The 16,763-nt window shown below is 35.5% G+C and overlaps 1 protein-coding gene across 1 annotated transcript in view; it reads left to right on the forward strand.

Moving 5' to 3' along the window:
- Positions 1–16,763, forward strand: part of FIG4 (FIG4 phosphoinositide 5-phosphatase) — a 150,049-nt gene that overhangs the window by 40,611 nt on the left and 92,675 nt on the right. Inside the window, exons 3-6 of the mRNA XM_007484429.3 lie at positions 131–254; positions 6,756–6,912; positions 10,305–10,355; positions 14,395–14,543. Coding sequence (XP_007484491.2) covers positions 131–254; positions 6,756–6,912; positions 10,305–10,355; positions 14,395–14,543 — 481 coding nt within the window. The remainder of the gene's footprint in view (positions 1–130; positions 255–6,755; positions 6,913–10,304; positions 10,356–14,394; positions 14,544–16,763) is intronic.

Raw genomic sequence — 16,763 nt, forward strand, 5'->3', positions numbered from 1 at the left:
TGAGTGTTCTAAAGCCTTGTATTTTAGTTATTTTATAGAGAAATTTTGTGTCTTAAATACATTTTACTTTTTGTACATGTGTGATCAAACAGCCTCAAAAGTTATAACCTAAAATGTTGCTTATTTTTAGCATGTGTATACTCAACAAGAAGTTAGGGAGCTTCTTGGACGCTTGGATCTAGGAAACAGGACAAAGATGGGACAGAAAGGCTCCTCTGGGTTATTTCGAGCTGTGTCAGCTTTTGGTGTTGTAGGTAAGCAATATGCTTCTTCCTTAAAATGCCTTTCTCTTTAAATAGAAACATAATAATTCTACTGTAGTAATATGCATCTAGTGAAACCACAGCCTTAGTACAGTAAACTGTCAACTGTAGCTCTGAATAGCTAATCAATCACTGCTATCTATACTAATCAGTCAATTAAAAATATTTATTAAGCCATTTCTATGTTTAGCATTATGCTAAGTGCTTTGAGGGATTCAAAGCAATAAAATACACATTCTCTTCCTTATAGCTTATAATCTAGTTGGGAAGACAAACAAACATACAAGGAATTTTAGTTGGGGGCAATGTAGTTGCAGTGGAAAGTGTATTTGACCTAGGAGTCAGAAGGATTTAGGCTTGTTTCCTGCCTACGGACCAGTCATTTAACTTCTCTAGCCTCAGTTTTTTCATCTATAAAATAAGAGGATTGGACCAGATGGCCTCCAAAAGCCCCTCCTGGTTTAACTCTGTGATCTGCTGTAATTCTTTTCCTGTTTCCTATCTCAGTTTCTTCATATGACAAATCCTACCTCACACAGTTATTTTGATATATAAATCACTTTGCAAATCATCAAGCTAATGTTATTACAGATTTGTCATGAAGCCAGTGACTTTTTCCTGTAGCAGTCAGTAGCGTATGAAAAGGAGTGAGTAGAGAAAGTGGATGATGGCAGGTGGGGAAGGTTATGTAAGATTGGTAAGATAGGACAAGAGGGTAAGGGATTCAATGAGAGCTGATGACCTGACAGTTCAACTATAAATTAAGATTGTGAAGGAAGAGATGCAAATAATAGACTAGGAGAACAGGGACGATTGGAGTCTAGAAGTCATGGAAAAGAGAAGATGAGCTAAAGTTAGAGATAGAAAATTAATAGTCTCTTTTCATAAAGGAAAGTTGAAGAGTTCTGGATCATGGAGTTATAATTAATGGTCAGATTAAGGATATAGTTATCCCTAGGTGGGCCTGAGGTAAAGTGAAAATGTGGAGATCATTAAAGTTTAGGAAGCTGATATACTGGGAGGTCAGTGTGTAAAAGGACCTCAATATATTTTATATATTTTGAAGTCTCTAACTATATAGACAGGGTTAGGAATGGAGAGAAAGAATTCAAGACTGATATTCACCTTGAGAAAGGAGAGGGAATGATTTGGAGGTCTATAGATGCTTGCAAAATGGTTCTGGATCCTAGAGTAAAGATGATTGGAATGAACCTCAAAACAAGAGATGTTGATGAGAAAGGAGAGCAAAGGATCAAACTGGAAGTGAGAGAAAGAGCAAAGAGTATGCTTGTTTTCCCCCCTGGGTTAATCTCTTTGTGGTGGAACATGAGAGAAGGAATGTCACATACTGAAGAACATCAATTATTACACTCTGCCATAATGCCTTCAATACAACTGAGATAGGTAGGCCTGTTTGTCCCTGTACTAAATAGCTCTAGACTGCTCTGTTTTTTCCTTCCTACTTTGCATATTATAATTTTCTTACATTCTCTCTCAGTTATTGCTTCTCATCCATTAGCATATCTGTATGTAGCATTATCCCTCCTCACTGCCCCTACCCAATTTCAAGATTTTTGAAAACTAAACTTGTTAAATGGATTGCTTGCTTTTTTTTTTTAAACCCTTACCTTCCGTCTTGGAGTCAATAATGTGTATTGGCTCCAAGGCAGAAGAGTGGTAAGGGGTAGGCAATGGGGGTCAAGTGACTTGCCCAGGGTCACACAGCTGGGAAGTGTCTGAGGCCAGATTTGAACCTAGGACCTCCCGTCTCTAGGACTGACTCTCAGTCCACTGAGCTACCCAGCTGCCCCTGGGTTGCCAGCTTTTATACATAATTCTAAGTTTTGTTAGACTGAATGATGACCTAAGAGTAGGTGTATGACTTTCTTAAGAGTATAGTTTTGTTTTTTTTAATCCTTATCTTCTGTCTTAAAATTTATACTAAGTATTGGTTCCAAGGTAGAATAGCAATAAGGATGTGGCAATTTGGGCAAAGTGACTCGCTCAGGGTCACACAGCTAGGAAGTGTTTGAGGCCAGATTTCAACCTAAGACTTCCTATCTCCAGGCCAGGTTCTCCATCATTGAGTCACATAGTTGACCAAGTGATTGAATTTTGTAATAGCCCAATTCCCTTTGAACTCAGAATCATTGTGGCTGTCAGAAATCTAGACCACAGAATTAGTCAACAATCATTTATTGGAACCCTCTTATGAACTGGGCACATGTTAGATGATGGAGATGCAAAGACAGAAAGGAAAACAGTTCTTGCCTTCAAGGATCTTATATTCTATTAGACTTCATAACGTTATTATATATAATATGTAATATGTGTAAGAATGTACACACATATACACTGAGTTGAATTAAAATATTTAAAATTAAGTAATTTCAACTTTACAGGGGGGATTCGGGGAAGATCTCAAGCCAATTATGGTACTCAAACTGAACTTTGAAGGAAGCTAAGATTTCTAAGAGGCTGAGAGAGGAGGGAATAAATTCCAGGTAAAGGCACAGACATGGCAGATGAGATGTTATGTGGGAGGGACAGCAAGTAGGTCAGTTTGAATTGATTGAAGAGTTTTTAGAGGGAAGCTTTGTGTAGTAAGGTAGGTTGGAGCCAGGTGGAGGACAGTTTATGAGTCAGAATAGTTTATATTTGATCCTAGAAGCAACAGGGAGCCATGGAGCTTCTCAAACAGTGGAGTGATATGATCATATCTGTGCCATGTAAGGATAGTTTTAGGGTTGTGACCTAATCTAAATTATTCTTGGTCACCAGGGAATATTCCAAATAAAATATCCAAGTCAGTTTTTAAATTTATGGTGGTTTAACTAATGTAGAGGGAAAGAATTAAGGAGAAGGGAGAGAGAAAAGGTGTAGGATTTCTCCTGCCTGGCCTGTGCCAAGGGGAGTTTAAGGTCCTCCGCCACAAGGTCCCTGAAGAAGATTAGTGGCTTTTTAAGAGGATAGTGTTTGGAAGGTAAAGGAGAAAGAATCAGCCTAAACTCTGAGTGAGCTCAGTAAGATGCCTCACCTGAACTAGGCTACTCAGCTTCCTCCAGTATGGTATCAAGGAAAACTCACTGCTAAACCCAGACAATAGCAGCTGCCATGCCAAGATGCCAAAACATTCACCACGCTGCCACTAGCCACCTCTCTCCGCCTCCAAAGAGGCCGGAGAGAGGAAGTGATGCAAAATATATAGATAGTTTTTACATCACTTTCCCTGCATCTTACACATAACAATGGTAGCTTAAGCTTGACTTAGGACAGCCCAGGGATCTGTCAGTCATTTCTGATTTGTCATTTGCTAGCACATGTCTGTCATAGGTCATCCTCCTAAATACTTAATCCTTAAGTATGGGTGTAGACATTTCTGTTTGTGTTAGACTAAGTAGGGTGGAGTAATCTAAAGTTCACAGCCATCAGTGTATTCTTTTAGCAGCTCTGTGGAGATTAGATTGGAGAAGGGATAAACTTAAGATAGGAGACCAATTAAAAGGCTAGTTCAGTTGTGGAGGTAAGAATTGATAAAGACTTGGACTAATTTGTTAACCATATGAGTGAAGAGAAAAAGAAATATGTGAGAGATATAGAGGCAGAATCAACAAGATAATATATGGAGTTAAGGAGAATGAAGAGTCTGGGATGAATTCAAGATGTGTGCTTGGAAAGATGATGATGCCTATACTAGAAATGGGAAGTTCCAAAGTGAGTTGGGTTTGGAGGGGAGATATATAAATTTTATTATGGACATGTTGAGACTGAGATCTAGTAAGATCCATTCCATTAGACAGTAATGCAAAGGAATAATAATTAAAATTATATGAGTGGATAAGGTCACTGAGAGAGAGAGAAGAAAGGAGTGCCCAGGACAGAAGAGCATATCCACTTTTATAGGATGGGACATAGATGAAAATCCTTTCAACAAAGAAGACTGAGGAGAGAGCAGGCTGGCAAGCAGAGCGCCAAGGGCACCCTTCATGAAATCTCATAGAGGGGAGAATGTTCAGAAAGAGAAGGATGAGAATTTTAAAAGATCAAGATTGATCTTATAAGAGATCAGTGGTACCTGGATATAACAATTTCAGCTGCGTGGTGAGCTGTACTATAAAGGGTTGAAAAATGAGATAAAATGTAGTCATCTTTTTCCAGGAAATTGACTGAGAAAGGGAGAGGAGAAAGAAGGATAATATTTTGAGGAAGTGATAGGATCAAAGGAATAAGTGTAGCATCTTTCCAACTCTGTACAGTATTTATCCTCAAAGGCTAGATTCCCCCAGACAATGGCAATTACCTTCAGGTTCAAGGAACTTTGTGCCTCAACACTCCTAACATCATGGTTCAAAAGCTTCTGTCATGACCCATCCCTTTAACAGTCAACTAGTAAACACAATTAGCTCCAAGCAAAAGCATTTACTAAGATGGCATATTTTGAACTGTAGCAAAACATGTCCCCTGTTACTCTGATGTGCACTCTTCCACAAATACACATCTCTGCTGAATGGGCTGTGCTCAGCAAGGTTCCTGGGCCCACTCCCTTCTCAAACTTGACTCCTAAATCCCACCGATAATTCTCTCTTGGGAACATGATTAAATTTCCTTTCTGCTTCTGGGGATCAATTTCTTTGAAGATGCTCATTGCATCATCTGCTTCTGCTCTTTTGCCCCTTCTCAATGAAGTATTTCCTGTAGGGCAAGTAACTGGCATAACATACTGTGACTGATGGTGGGTGAGGAGATAGAAATCCTTTCCTTGCTACTTCTGGTAAGAGGCAGAGGGCATACTCCACAGAGTTGCTTCCTTTCTGCCTGACCTTAGTACAGGGTTCACACACTTTGCTTTTTAAAGGCCACCAGAATCAGTTAATTTTTGATTAGTCAGTGGCCAACCGACCTCCCAACTACCTCTGTAAAACTTCTTTACTTTTGTAAAGTGATAACAGAATGTAGACGTGTTTTTGCACTTAGCTTAATAGATAAATACCTTGCTACCTCAGTTATCTTCCTCTTTATTTTTATTATTACATCATCTGGATGGAGGTGAGACTCATCTGATCAGAGAACAAAAAAAATAGGAGAGATGAGGAATTATCTATAGACAATTGAGGATACGGTAGATAGGAAAAGACTGAACATAAGAAAGAAAGGAGATATGATGATGATGGACGCAGAATGCTGAAGAGGTTTGAAGGGAATGGCATATAAGTGGAGGGATTTAAGGTAGTGGAGAAAATGGCTACATCTTGATCAGAGTGGGGCAGCAAAGAATGGGTGTCGAGAAGGAAAATAGAGGAAATTTATAGAGAACAGCCTCTATTTTCTCAGTAAAATATGGAGCCAAGTCTTCTGCTGAGAGTGTATGGGGGAGGTGGTAGTATGGGAGTGTTGAGGAGAACAGAGGAAGTTTGGAACAGCCTCTATGGGAAAATGTGATAGACAAAATTAGGGAAAAGAAAAAATGATTTATTTGCATCAATGAGGACACATGGGTTTATATTACATGAATTTATAGTCTCAGTCAGCATAAGTGACTTTTGCAGTACCTGAAGGGAAGCAGAGGAAAGGGATGCTGGGGGTAATGTAGGGTTGGGGTTTGGGAAGTCATGGATGATCCCCGGTATTTGATTGGCAGAATGTTTTTGCAGGAATTTTTCAAACTTTAATCACATCTTATTTTCTGTTATTGCAATATGTAGTCTAGAAGAATAATTACTAAATGTTGATTTCAACATTTTAACAACCTTTTAATTTCTAGTTCCCATGTCTTCCTTTGGCTTATTATTATATTTTTCAGGTACATTTAAATATTCCTGGAATGTGGTGTGTATGTAAGAGCCAGTATTTGTATTATAAAATGTAAATTTTATGAACAAATTATGAATGATTTCTGAAAAATACACACAGTAATTAATACTTTTGTAGGCTTAAGAAACAAGATATATTCATAATATTGTTTGTATTGGTAATAGAATTCGAAAATAATTTTTATATTATGGATTTTGTATAGGTGTTATAAATTGGTACATATGGTAGCTACTTAAGTGGAAGTGAATAAGATTTGGTTATTTAAATAACTTGCTCAAAGTTATGCCATCAATTACTTTTTGTAAATAAAGTGAAAGCTCTATAGCTCCTGACTCATTAACTGAAGAGATTCAGTCTATTTAAGTGATGGCGAATGTCACTCTATAAAATAGTTCTTAAAGAAATTTCATAATTTAGTAGTGTTAGAATCATGAAGAATAACACTCCTAAGTCAGAATCATGTCATGAGCTTATGACTCTTTAAATGTGTTTTTTTGATAAAATTAAAAAAGATTATTTCAATTTCAACTTTAATACTTTAAAAATCTGTGATTTCAATGGGGTGATCCAGATTACTGCCCCTTCTTGCTATCTAGTCAATAGCTTTCTTGAGTTGTAGTCTCTCTCTTAATTCTTAAGACATAAAAAATTACACATTGCATTTTTTCTATTTTGAAATAGGTTTTGTCAGATTTTTAGAAGGTTATTACATCATATTAATAACAAAAAGGAGGAAGATGGCAGATATTGGAGGACATGCAATATACAAGATAGAAGATACAAATATGATCTATATACCAAATGATTCCGTACGAGTTACTCATCCTGATGAAGCTAGGTAAATACTAGTGGTTAAGCTGTTTTTACTTGTGATATTATAGATTAAGAAAATGAAGTATATTTTGGAGGTTATGTGTATTATTTTAAAAGTGGTGTTTTATTTTATTACATTTGACTAAATGCTATTTTGAGACTTTTAGATCAAATAATGGATGTGCCTTATAATAAAGATCACATTGTAAAGCTGAAAATATTCAAGGAATAAATTTTTGAATATAAGAGTAGGCAGGTAAAACTTGGTTTCATTAAAAAGAATTATTAGAATAATATTCATTTTTGTCATTTTTATAAAGTAAAAATGGGGAAAGTCTAGTAATTGCCATTGTGTCCAAGACGGTTACTGTGTGGGATGAAATTGTGCATTATTCTCCTGTATACATTGATTAGTATTAGTAATCATGGACTGGCAACTTCCTATAGAAAAACAGTGAAGTTAGGTGCCCTCCACTAGGAGATATTGATCTCTCCTTTTGAAGAGTAGAAGAAACCCCCTCCCCAAATAGCACGTGTGTGTGTGTGTGTGTGTGTGTGTGTGTGTAGGTGTATAGGCCTTTGATAGTCTTCCCAAATGTAGCTAAAAGACTGTCCCCACTTCACTTCTTCTTTCCCGTGGTAAGAAGTTTGGGTGTCCTAATTTCTATGAGAGAAATCTCAAAATTTACAAGTTATAATCTTGACTACATGTCCTGAGAAATGTTTCAATAGCCCAAGAAATGTTTCAAAGAGTATTTCTGCCCAAATTGTTGCGATCTGATAAATCCTTGGACAGGCCATAAAAACCTGACTAACTAAAATTGCAAACCTAAGGAATTTCCCACATGCTTAGAAACATTGGAAGATAAAGAAAAGACACTCAGAAGCATTGGGAAAGATTAAGGAGAATAGAAGAAGGAGGGTAGAATAAGATACAGATGGTGGGAAAGTGGAGATAGCATTGTGTTGGATCCCTATAAAAATCTGAGTAAATCTTGGCATCTGGGCCCTCTACTGAGACCTCAGACTGTGGAGCCACACACTCTCTGTCTGTTTGTCTGTCTGTCTCTCTGTGTCTCTCTGTCTGTCTGTCTGTTTCTGTCTCTCTGTCTCTTTCTCTGCCTTTGTCTGTCTGTCTGTCTGTCTGTCTCCTTATGTCCCACCCCTTGTGAGGATACTGCCTATGCCCAGGTAGTATTGTCTCACCCTTCCCCCCTCCATGAGGATAATGTCTATACCCAGATAGTGTTCCTCACCCTATGCCCCACCCCGCCTCTGAATAAAACCATGTGAACTCTGCCAGCCTCAAGTCTCCTGTCTGCTTATTAGAGTGATTCATGGGGGAACGAGCCACCCCAGAATTCCACTCCACATAATAACCTAAAGTGATTAGTTATTAATGACATAATATAACATATAACATTTTACTCTAAAATCTACTTTAATAGGCTATATGTCCTCTTTTTGCTATAATCACTTATTTTATACAATTTGGAATTACAGTCACAAGATTTTGACACACCCTTTAATTTTTTGAGCAGCCTAGTTTTCCAAGTCTATCTGATTATACAGGCATACCTTGAAGATATTGCAGATTTGGTTTCAGACTACTGTAATAAAGGGAATACCACAAAAAGCTAGTTACATGAATTTTTTGGCTTCCCAGTTCATTTAAAAGTTATGTTTACACTATGGTGTAATCTGTTAAATATGCAATAATATTATGTCTAAAAAATGTACATCCCTTAGTTAAAAATACATTATTGCTAAAAATGGTAGCCATCATTAAAGCCTTTAGTGAATTGTAATCTTTTTTGCTGGTGAAAGTCTTGCCTCAGTGTTGATGACTGCTGAGAGATCAAGGTGGTAGATCAAGGTATGTTATTAACTGGCCTAATTTTAATATCATGTCTCAGGGAATGAGGAGAAGGCAAGTGATGGGGAAATGACATTTATCAATTAAGTTTGCCATTTTTTAAAAACCCTTATCTTTTGTCTTGGAGTCAATACTGTGCATTGACTCCAAGGCAGAAGAGTGGTAAGGGCTAGGTAATAGGGGTTAAGTGACTTGCCCAGGGTCACACAGCTGGGAAGTGTCTGAGGCCAGATTTGAACATAGAACCTCCCTTCTCTACATCTGACTCTCAATCCACTGAGCTACCCAGCTGCCCCCTAAATTTGCCATCTTATATGGACATAATTTGTTGCACACAAAAACAATTACTAAATTTACACAAAAAATCACCATAAAAGCTATATTAATATTTTAAAAGTTTGAGATATTGTGAGAGTTATCAAAATCTGTGAGTACAGGCTGTTGGAAAAATGTCATTGATAGGCTTGCTCAATATACAGTTTCCACAAACTTTCAATAAAAAAAAAGAAATACCTTTGAAGCACAATAAAGCAAAGTGCAGTAAAACAAGGTATACCTGTACATGTAGGTTTTCAATGAATTTTAAATCAGGAAAATTCTGAGGGTATTGAAATATGTTTATTTCTTGGCTAAGTTTCTGAACTTTTACAAGGTTGTGTTCCCATATTTCATCTCCATTTGGCAGTAGGTATAACTCCAGAGCAGTTCTGCTTCTCAATATATCAATAAGCCTATCAGAATTTTTTCCTTAATGAGGATGCAGCTTTTAGCATCAGTAGAAGTACAAAGTCCCCAGAAAAAAATTTGGGGGGGGGTTGCTGTTTTATTTGAGGAAGGTGCCCAGATATAACAGGCTCACTTGAAATTCCTTTGACAAAAATTTTATTATACAAATAAAATGAATGGGAAAAAAGCAAGTTTCATCAGTAAAAGTTACTTTTTTCCCAACCCTTAATACACAAGCCTTTGTATTATCTTGCCTCTGAAAAACATTTTTCCTTCATAGTAAGAGTAATTGTTTTATTCATTTTTTGCTGCTTTTTCTACTTCCAGAAGTTTCCTCTGGATGTCTTTGCATATTTTCTTAGGATTAATTAGACCATTGCACAGCAGTAATTTTGTCAGTCCCTGGCATTTTTTGTTTTTGATTACACTTTCTTCTGCACATCAGTGTAACTCGAATCCTTGAAACACTTAATTTCCTCACATCAATAGTCAACTCAATATCTCTAACAGTCTTTAAAATCAGCATCAAAAATGTAGTGAAGTATATCAAAAATATCAAAAGAGAGCAATGAATCCAACACTCAGGGACAGAAAACTAAGTGTGGAAACCAATTTAATTCAATTACATCTAGTCAAGGTCTGTACTGTCTGGTTCACAGGTTGATGTGAGGAAAGTATATTTTAAACATTAAGTGTTATATAAAAGTAATTTATTATTATCATTATTAGAAATATATACACATATTTGTTGGGTGATGAAAATGTTAAAGAATTTAATACGACTATTACAGTATTTCTTCTGGATTTCTTTTTAGATATCTGCGAATATTTCAAAATGTAGACCTATCCAGCAATTTTTATTTTAGGTAAGTTTGGATTTTTCTTGGGGATTAATTGATTAATTAAAATTTAATTTCTTTTGGAGAAGGAGAAGAGAGTAGGACAAGAACAGAATCAATTCTATCTCTTAGAAAATTATCTCACAAAAATCCAAATGTGTTAGGAACTTAAAGAAAACCCATTATCAGAAAATACAGGCAGATAAGTAAGGTGATGATTATTTATATTTCAAAACATTTTCACCTGCACAAGAGAATTCATCCCAAGATTCTTTATTTAGGCCCACTTTAAATGTGATTTACAAAATGTTGATTCTTGTACTTCATGGAAGCTATGCCCCTTTTGTTATGTGAGGTAGTATGTTTTGGGGGTGATGTTTTTTCTTTTAGACTAAACATGTGGTTTAATTTGTATAGGGAGAACCAGCTATGGAAAATCCTCCTACCAATGAAAATTATTTTAAATAAGGTGAATTGACTATTACTAGTAAATCAAACTTAACACTTTTTGTAACTATAAAGCAAAATTATTTGAACAAATTGACCATTTTTTTCAAATGGGACTATTGAAATGATTGAAATAATCAACAAATATAATACTATTAGATTTCAAAAATGAAGCAGAAAAATCACTTTCAATCAAGCTTTACACATGAATTAAGGGAAAAATTATAATTATTCCAAACAATAGTGTGTGCAGCTCCTGAAGAAATGTTAGAAACTTGAATAATTATATCTTAAAAATAATTCTATTTAGCATAATAATATAAGATATAATGAATAGTAATTAGAAGTATTCTGAAAATAAGCTTAGTTAGAGTGAAAATATTCTGGCTGCATTTTGAAATTCTCTGCTAAGAGTAAAACAGAATAGAACTATTGTAAAAAGAAAGTTGCTATGGTGAAATCTGTTCCGAAAGGCATTTCTTAGTTCCCCTACCCCAAACTTTATTTGTACAGGTTTTAGAATAAGATCTGAATTCAAAGTCTATCCGTCAGAGACACCATTACTTATTAGAGTGTCAGAAAGTTGTCTCTGAAAGCATACTTTAATTTATACCATTAACATAATTCTTTGTCATATTTTGGCATAATTAAGTAGTGTAACAACTTTTAAAAATGAGTAAATTAAAAAAAAACTAAATTATTTATCTAGTGTCATCTTATGTTCCTTTTAGTCTTTTCCAAGGTTGGCACAACTAAAACACTACAACATACTTATTTAGATCCATCTTTGGACATCAGACATATGGGAATTAATTGCTCTGTTTGGGGGACAAAAAGCCCTCATCAAGTTATATTTAGGATTATTCTAGATATAGGCAGCTCGGTGCCTCAGTAGATGATTGCTGGCACTATAGTCTGGAAGACCTGGGTCCAAATCCAGCCTCAGATACACATACTGTGTGACCCTGGTCAAATCACTCAAACATTGCCTGCCTCAGTTTCCTCAATTATAAATAGGGATAATAGCAGCACCTCCCTTGCAAGATTATTGTGAAAATCAATTGACATATTTTTTAAGCACTTAACACAGTGTCTGCTACATAGTAGGTACTATCTATTCCTTTCCCTTTTCACTACCTCTTACATTGGGATGATAACTAATTACAAGACAGTATGCAAAAATGAACCTCAGGATTAAAATCTTAAAAGCATGTCCTTAAGAGCTTATGTTCAGATAATAGACTATTCTAAGGAATGCCACTTAACTCAATCATACAAATCTATGAATTTTTTTTCTCAGTTTGTACTATGTATTTTGGGTTTAAACTCAACATATCTAAAACAGAAATGATTATTGTTCTCTCCCTCAACCTTCTTCCTTTTGAACTTCCTTATTACTATCATGCACATCCTCCTAATCATCCAGGTTCTTGATCTTGGTTTCATTTTCTGCTTCTTTCTTTTGCTCATCCCATATATCAAATCAGATGCCTATTGTGTAATTTCTTTCTCATCTTCTTACTCATAAAATCCTTCTCTCTATTCACATAGCCACTAACCTAGACCGGACCTTCAGAATTTCTCACTTGAACTACTGAAGTAACTTTCTAATTGGTTTCCTTTTTCCAGTTTTTCCTCACTCCAGTCTATCCTCCACTTAGCTTCCAAAGTGACTTTCCTAAAGTCTAAGGATGTGATGGTGAACCTTTTAGAAACTGTGTGCTGTGCCCTGCCCCCTTACTGAGTGCTGGGTTTCTCTCTCTCTCTCTCTCTCTCTCTCTCTCTCTCACACACACACACACACACACACACACACACACACACACACACACACACACACACACGGGGGAGGGGTGAGGGAGCTCTCCTACTGGGCTGGTAGGCGGAGGGGCAGGTGAAGTGAGAAATGTCCTCAGCAAGTGTAGAGAGGGGGATGGGAGTGACTAGAATGCTCTGCTCCCCTCCAGCTCTGCCACTTGTGAGCTGCCCACCTCACCCCCTGTGCTTTCCCATTGACTGCTGGGTAGAGGGGCGGGGATGTGAAAAAATGTCCTCAGGCACAGTGGAGAGGGGGAGCAGCTCTACCCGAGTGCCTCTGCCTTTCTAGTAATGAACTCCGGGGAGGTGGTGAGGAGTGTGCAAGCCCACAGAGAGCTCTCTGCATGCCATCTTTGGCACCTGTGCCATAGGTTCACCATTATTGACCTAGGGCCTGACCTTGTCCTCCCTCTGTTCAGTGAACTCTAGTGGCTCACTATTACCTTCATGAGCAAATACAAAATCCTTTGCTTGGCATTTAATAAGCAAGTCCTCTTTTACCTTTTACATTTTCTTTTTTTTCCCCTTCCATGTGATCTATTATCCAAACATACTGGCTTAATTGATACTCCTTGAACATGACACTATCTTAAATCTACCATTGTACTGAATGTTCCCTGTGCCTAAAATGTTCTCCCTTCCAGCTTGATTCTTAGAATTGCTCTTTTCTTTTAAGATTGAACTCAAGTGCCATCTCTTCTAAGAAGTCTTTCACATTTGCCTCAATTGCTGGTTCCATTCTATAGCTAATTATACAAATGATATAAATAAAACTTGGTTTAAATAATAGCATATAATTAAAAAATTAGGGCTTTAAGTCATTTATAGTTTGACCTCTAAAACCTACAGATTTCATTTTCAAACTACAGAAAATTTTTCAATCAGTAACTAGCCATTTCAACCACTTTTATAAAACTTAAATATTTAGTAAATCCGTGTTAAATTTTTCTTATCTTCTTTGGAATTTGAAATCTACAACTCAGCTGATACATGTAATTAATAAGCTAATCAAATTGAATTTTAAATGTTTTATGGGAAGCTGGAGCCTCAGTATTTGGTATGAATTAAACTCTCTCTTTTTAACTATAAGAGCAACGTAATTTTTTTCAGTTTCCAGAGGCTATTTGAAGTTGATGTGACTGCCTTTATATAAAAGGAATAACATTTGATCATCATCCTGAAAAATAAATGAACCAAAATAAGTAAGAGTAGAAAAAAAGTTATCTAATGTTCTCTTTCTTCAATTTACTTTGTATTTATCTTGTACATTCTGATATAAATATATTGTCTCTCCATTAGAAATGTAGGTTTCTTTAGGGCAGGTATTGTTTTTTGTTTTTTGGTATCTGCAGCATTTAGCATAGTGTGCAGCATATAGCTTTTAATGAATGCCTGTTGATTGATTTGTGTGGATTTATAATTAATGAAATGAATTAATTCCATTGAAATAATTGTTAAGTTTACATTATGATTTTTGACAGAAATTCTTCTACGCAAAATAATAAATACAGAATAATTTAATTTATGTAAATATAATTCATATGAGAAAAGTCAGAACTGTGAAAAAGTTTCTGTATTTCTCTATGGTTCTATTTATTTTTAATTCTGCTCCCAAGGTTGAAGAGCAGCAAAGGCTAGGCAGTTGGGGTTAAGTGACTTGCCCAGGGTCACACAGTAAGGAAGTGTCTGAGGTCAGCTTTGAACCCAGGTCTTCCCAACTCCAAGCCTGGTGCTCTTATCTACAGTGCTACCTAGTTACCCCTCTTTCTATGGTTCTTAATACTTTAAATTCTAATTTCAGTTACAGCTATGATTTGTCCCATTCCCTTCAATATAACTTGACCGTTTTGAGAATGCCACTAGAAATGTTAAAAACTGAAACAGCTCATACTCGACAAGAGAGTTTTGACATCTTTGAAGATGAAGGACTAATAACACAGGGTGGCAGTGGTAAGTGGCTTTCTCTATACTTAGGGATATGTGTTATATGATAGCTCTAACATCTTCATTAAATTTTCTATAATTTCCATGAAGAACGACTCCTTTATATCTTATTTTCCCATACTTTAGATTTATAGATTTGACCAGTATAAGTTTCAGAACTGATTAATCATCTTGTAACTTATGTATGACAGCCAGAAAATTGCATGCAGTCATTTCTCTGAAATTAATAATTTTCCTTCCATTAAACTTGAATTCTATAATATACAGGTCCAGAACTGTGGTCAAGTTCCAAATCTTTTTGCACACTTCAGAACATTCTCCCTATTTTTAGAGGTCAGCTCAGTTTGTTTTGTTTTCAGAAAATGTCACAAGAAGCCAAATATAGCAAGTTTTGTCTAAACTTTTGGTTAGCACAAATACAACTTATAGCATCCTTATATTTGACAATGGATGACTCAAGACAATATTTATTTATCTAGTGGTTATCTAGAATGAACAGCCTAGCACACAATAATTACTTGAAGTTTTCATTGATTGATGGACAGTTTCTACTGTCAGAGTTACTCCCTTTCAGATATTTTAGGTAACAGTAAAATCAAAGTGTTCTTTATAAATCCTTTGAATTTCTGGTAAAGCTAGAAGTTTCACTGAGTGTGTGCAAAGTCTTGGTACTATTCTAGACTTGAATATCAATTTGATATTTAAATTAAGACAATGCACCATTTTAAGGGATAACTCATCTAATGCATGTTATCTATGTAAAAGAGTAATGGGGGTATGGCAGTTGAAAGGGAAAGAAGAGTTGTAAATCACAATTATTGATTAATTATAATTTTTCTAATTTATAAAAATATTATAGCTTTCCAATATGTAAAGAAAATCAGTTTATTTTTCTTTTTAAATTAAATTGAGTTCAGTTCATAAAAAAATTTACCTTTTTCCCTGCCCACCACATGAGAACAAAAGAAAAACAAAACTCTTGAAAAATATTAAAAAAGTCAAATTTTTACAGTGGTCATGTCTAGTAGAAAAATCATAGATATGTCATTCTACACTGAGTTTTTCTCTCAGGAAGTAGATATGTTTCATATTCTTTGAAATCATAAGTGGTCATTATGATGATTAGAGATCTTATCTTTCAAAGTTGTTTATCTTCACAGTATTGTTGCCATTGTATTAATTGTTCTGGTTCTGTATACTCTTCTTTGCATCATTCATACAAATCTTCTCAGGTTTCCTCTGAAACCATTTTCTTCATTATTTCTTAAAGCACAGTAGTATTCTATTAAATTTATATACTGCATCTTATGCAGCCATTGTGGACCTGGAGTTAATAAGAATCCAGAATTAAACACTTATTACCTGTGTAAAAACCCAGGCAAGTCATTTTACCCTGCTTGCCTTGGTTCTTCATCTGTAAAATGAGCTGGAGAAGAAAATGGCAAATTGCTTCAATACCCTTGCCAAGAAAAGCCCAAATAGGGTCAGGAAGAGCTAGTCACATTTGAAATGACTAAACAACATCTTGGTAGTACAATGGTTCTTAATTATTTTTTCTTAATCTATTTTCTAGGTCAGGTGTTTTCTATGAAATGCCTTGCATTTTATTCTGTTTTTAGATTTTACTTGATTTTAATATTTCTTGTTGCCGTATAGATTCATTGACTTCTATTTGGTTCATTCCAATTTTCAGTGAGTTTATTGCTTAAGCAAAGTTTTGTACTAATTCCAATTCTTTCATCTATACCTTTTGTTTCTTTTCTGTTTTTTTTTCTTTAACATTATCATTTCATCAATAAAAATATTTGAAAATTCTTATAAAAAAAACCTTGCTTCATCTCTTCCAGGAATTCTAGCTGAATTTTTTTTTGCAAAAGTTGTCTTTTTCTTTGAGGTTTTACTTATAGATGTGTTGGAGTTACTATCTTGTTCTGGACTTGTATCATGCATTATCCATGTCACCATAAACAGTCTTTGTGGTGAGATTCTTATTTATTTGCTTATTCTTCCATCCTACTTCATGACTTCTTTCTTGAAAGTTACTTGGATATAATAAAGAGAATTGCAGTGGTCTTTGCAACAACCCTGAAACTCAGGAGTAAAGACATTTAAACAGCAATAAAGTAAATGAACAGTGCTTTTGTAAAGCTCTCTTTCTGAAGAAAGGCAAATTAAAAGTTCAGCTTTGGGAGATGATTTAGATCGCCATAGAGGAATAGTATAATT

The sequence above is a fragment of the Monodelphis domestica genome, chromosome 2 (genome assembly GCF_027887165.1).
Source record: "Monodelphis domestica isolate mMonDom1 chromosome 2, mMonDom1.pri, whole genome shotgun sequence".
Taxonomy (NCBI): domain Eukaryota; kingdom Metazoa; phylum Chordata; class Mammalia; order Didelphimorphia; family Didelphidae; genus Monodelphis; species Monodelphis domestica.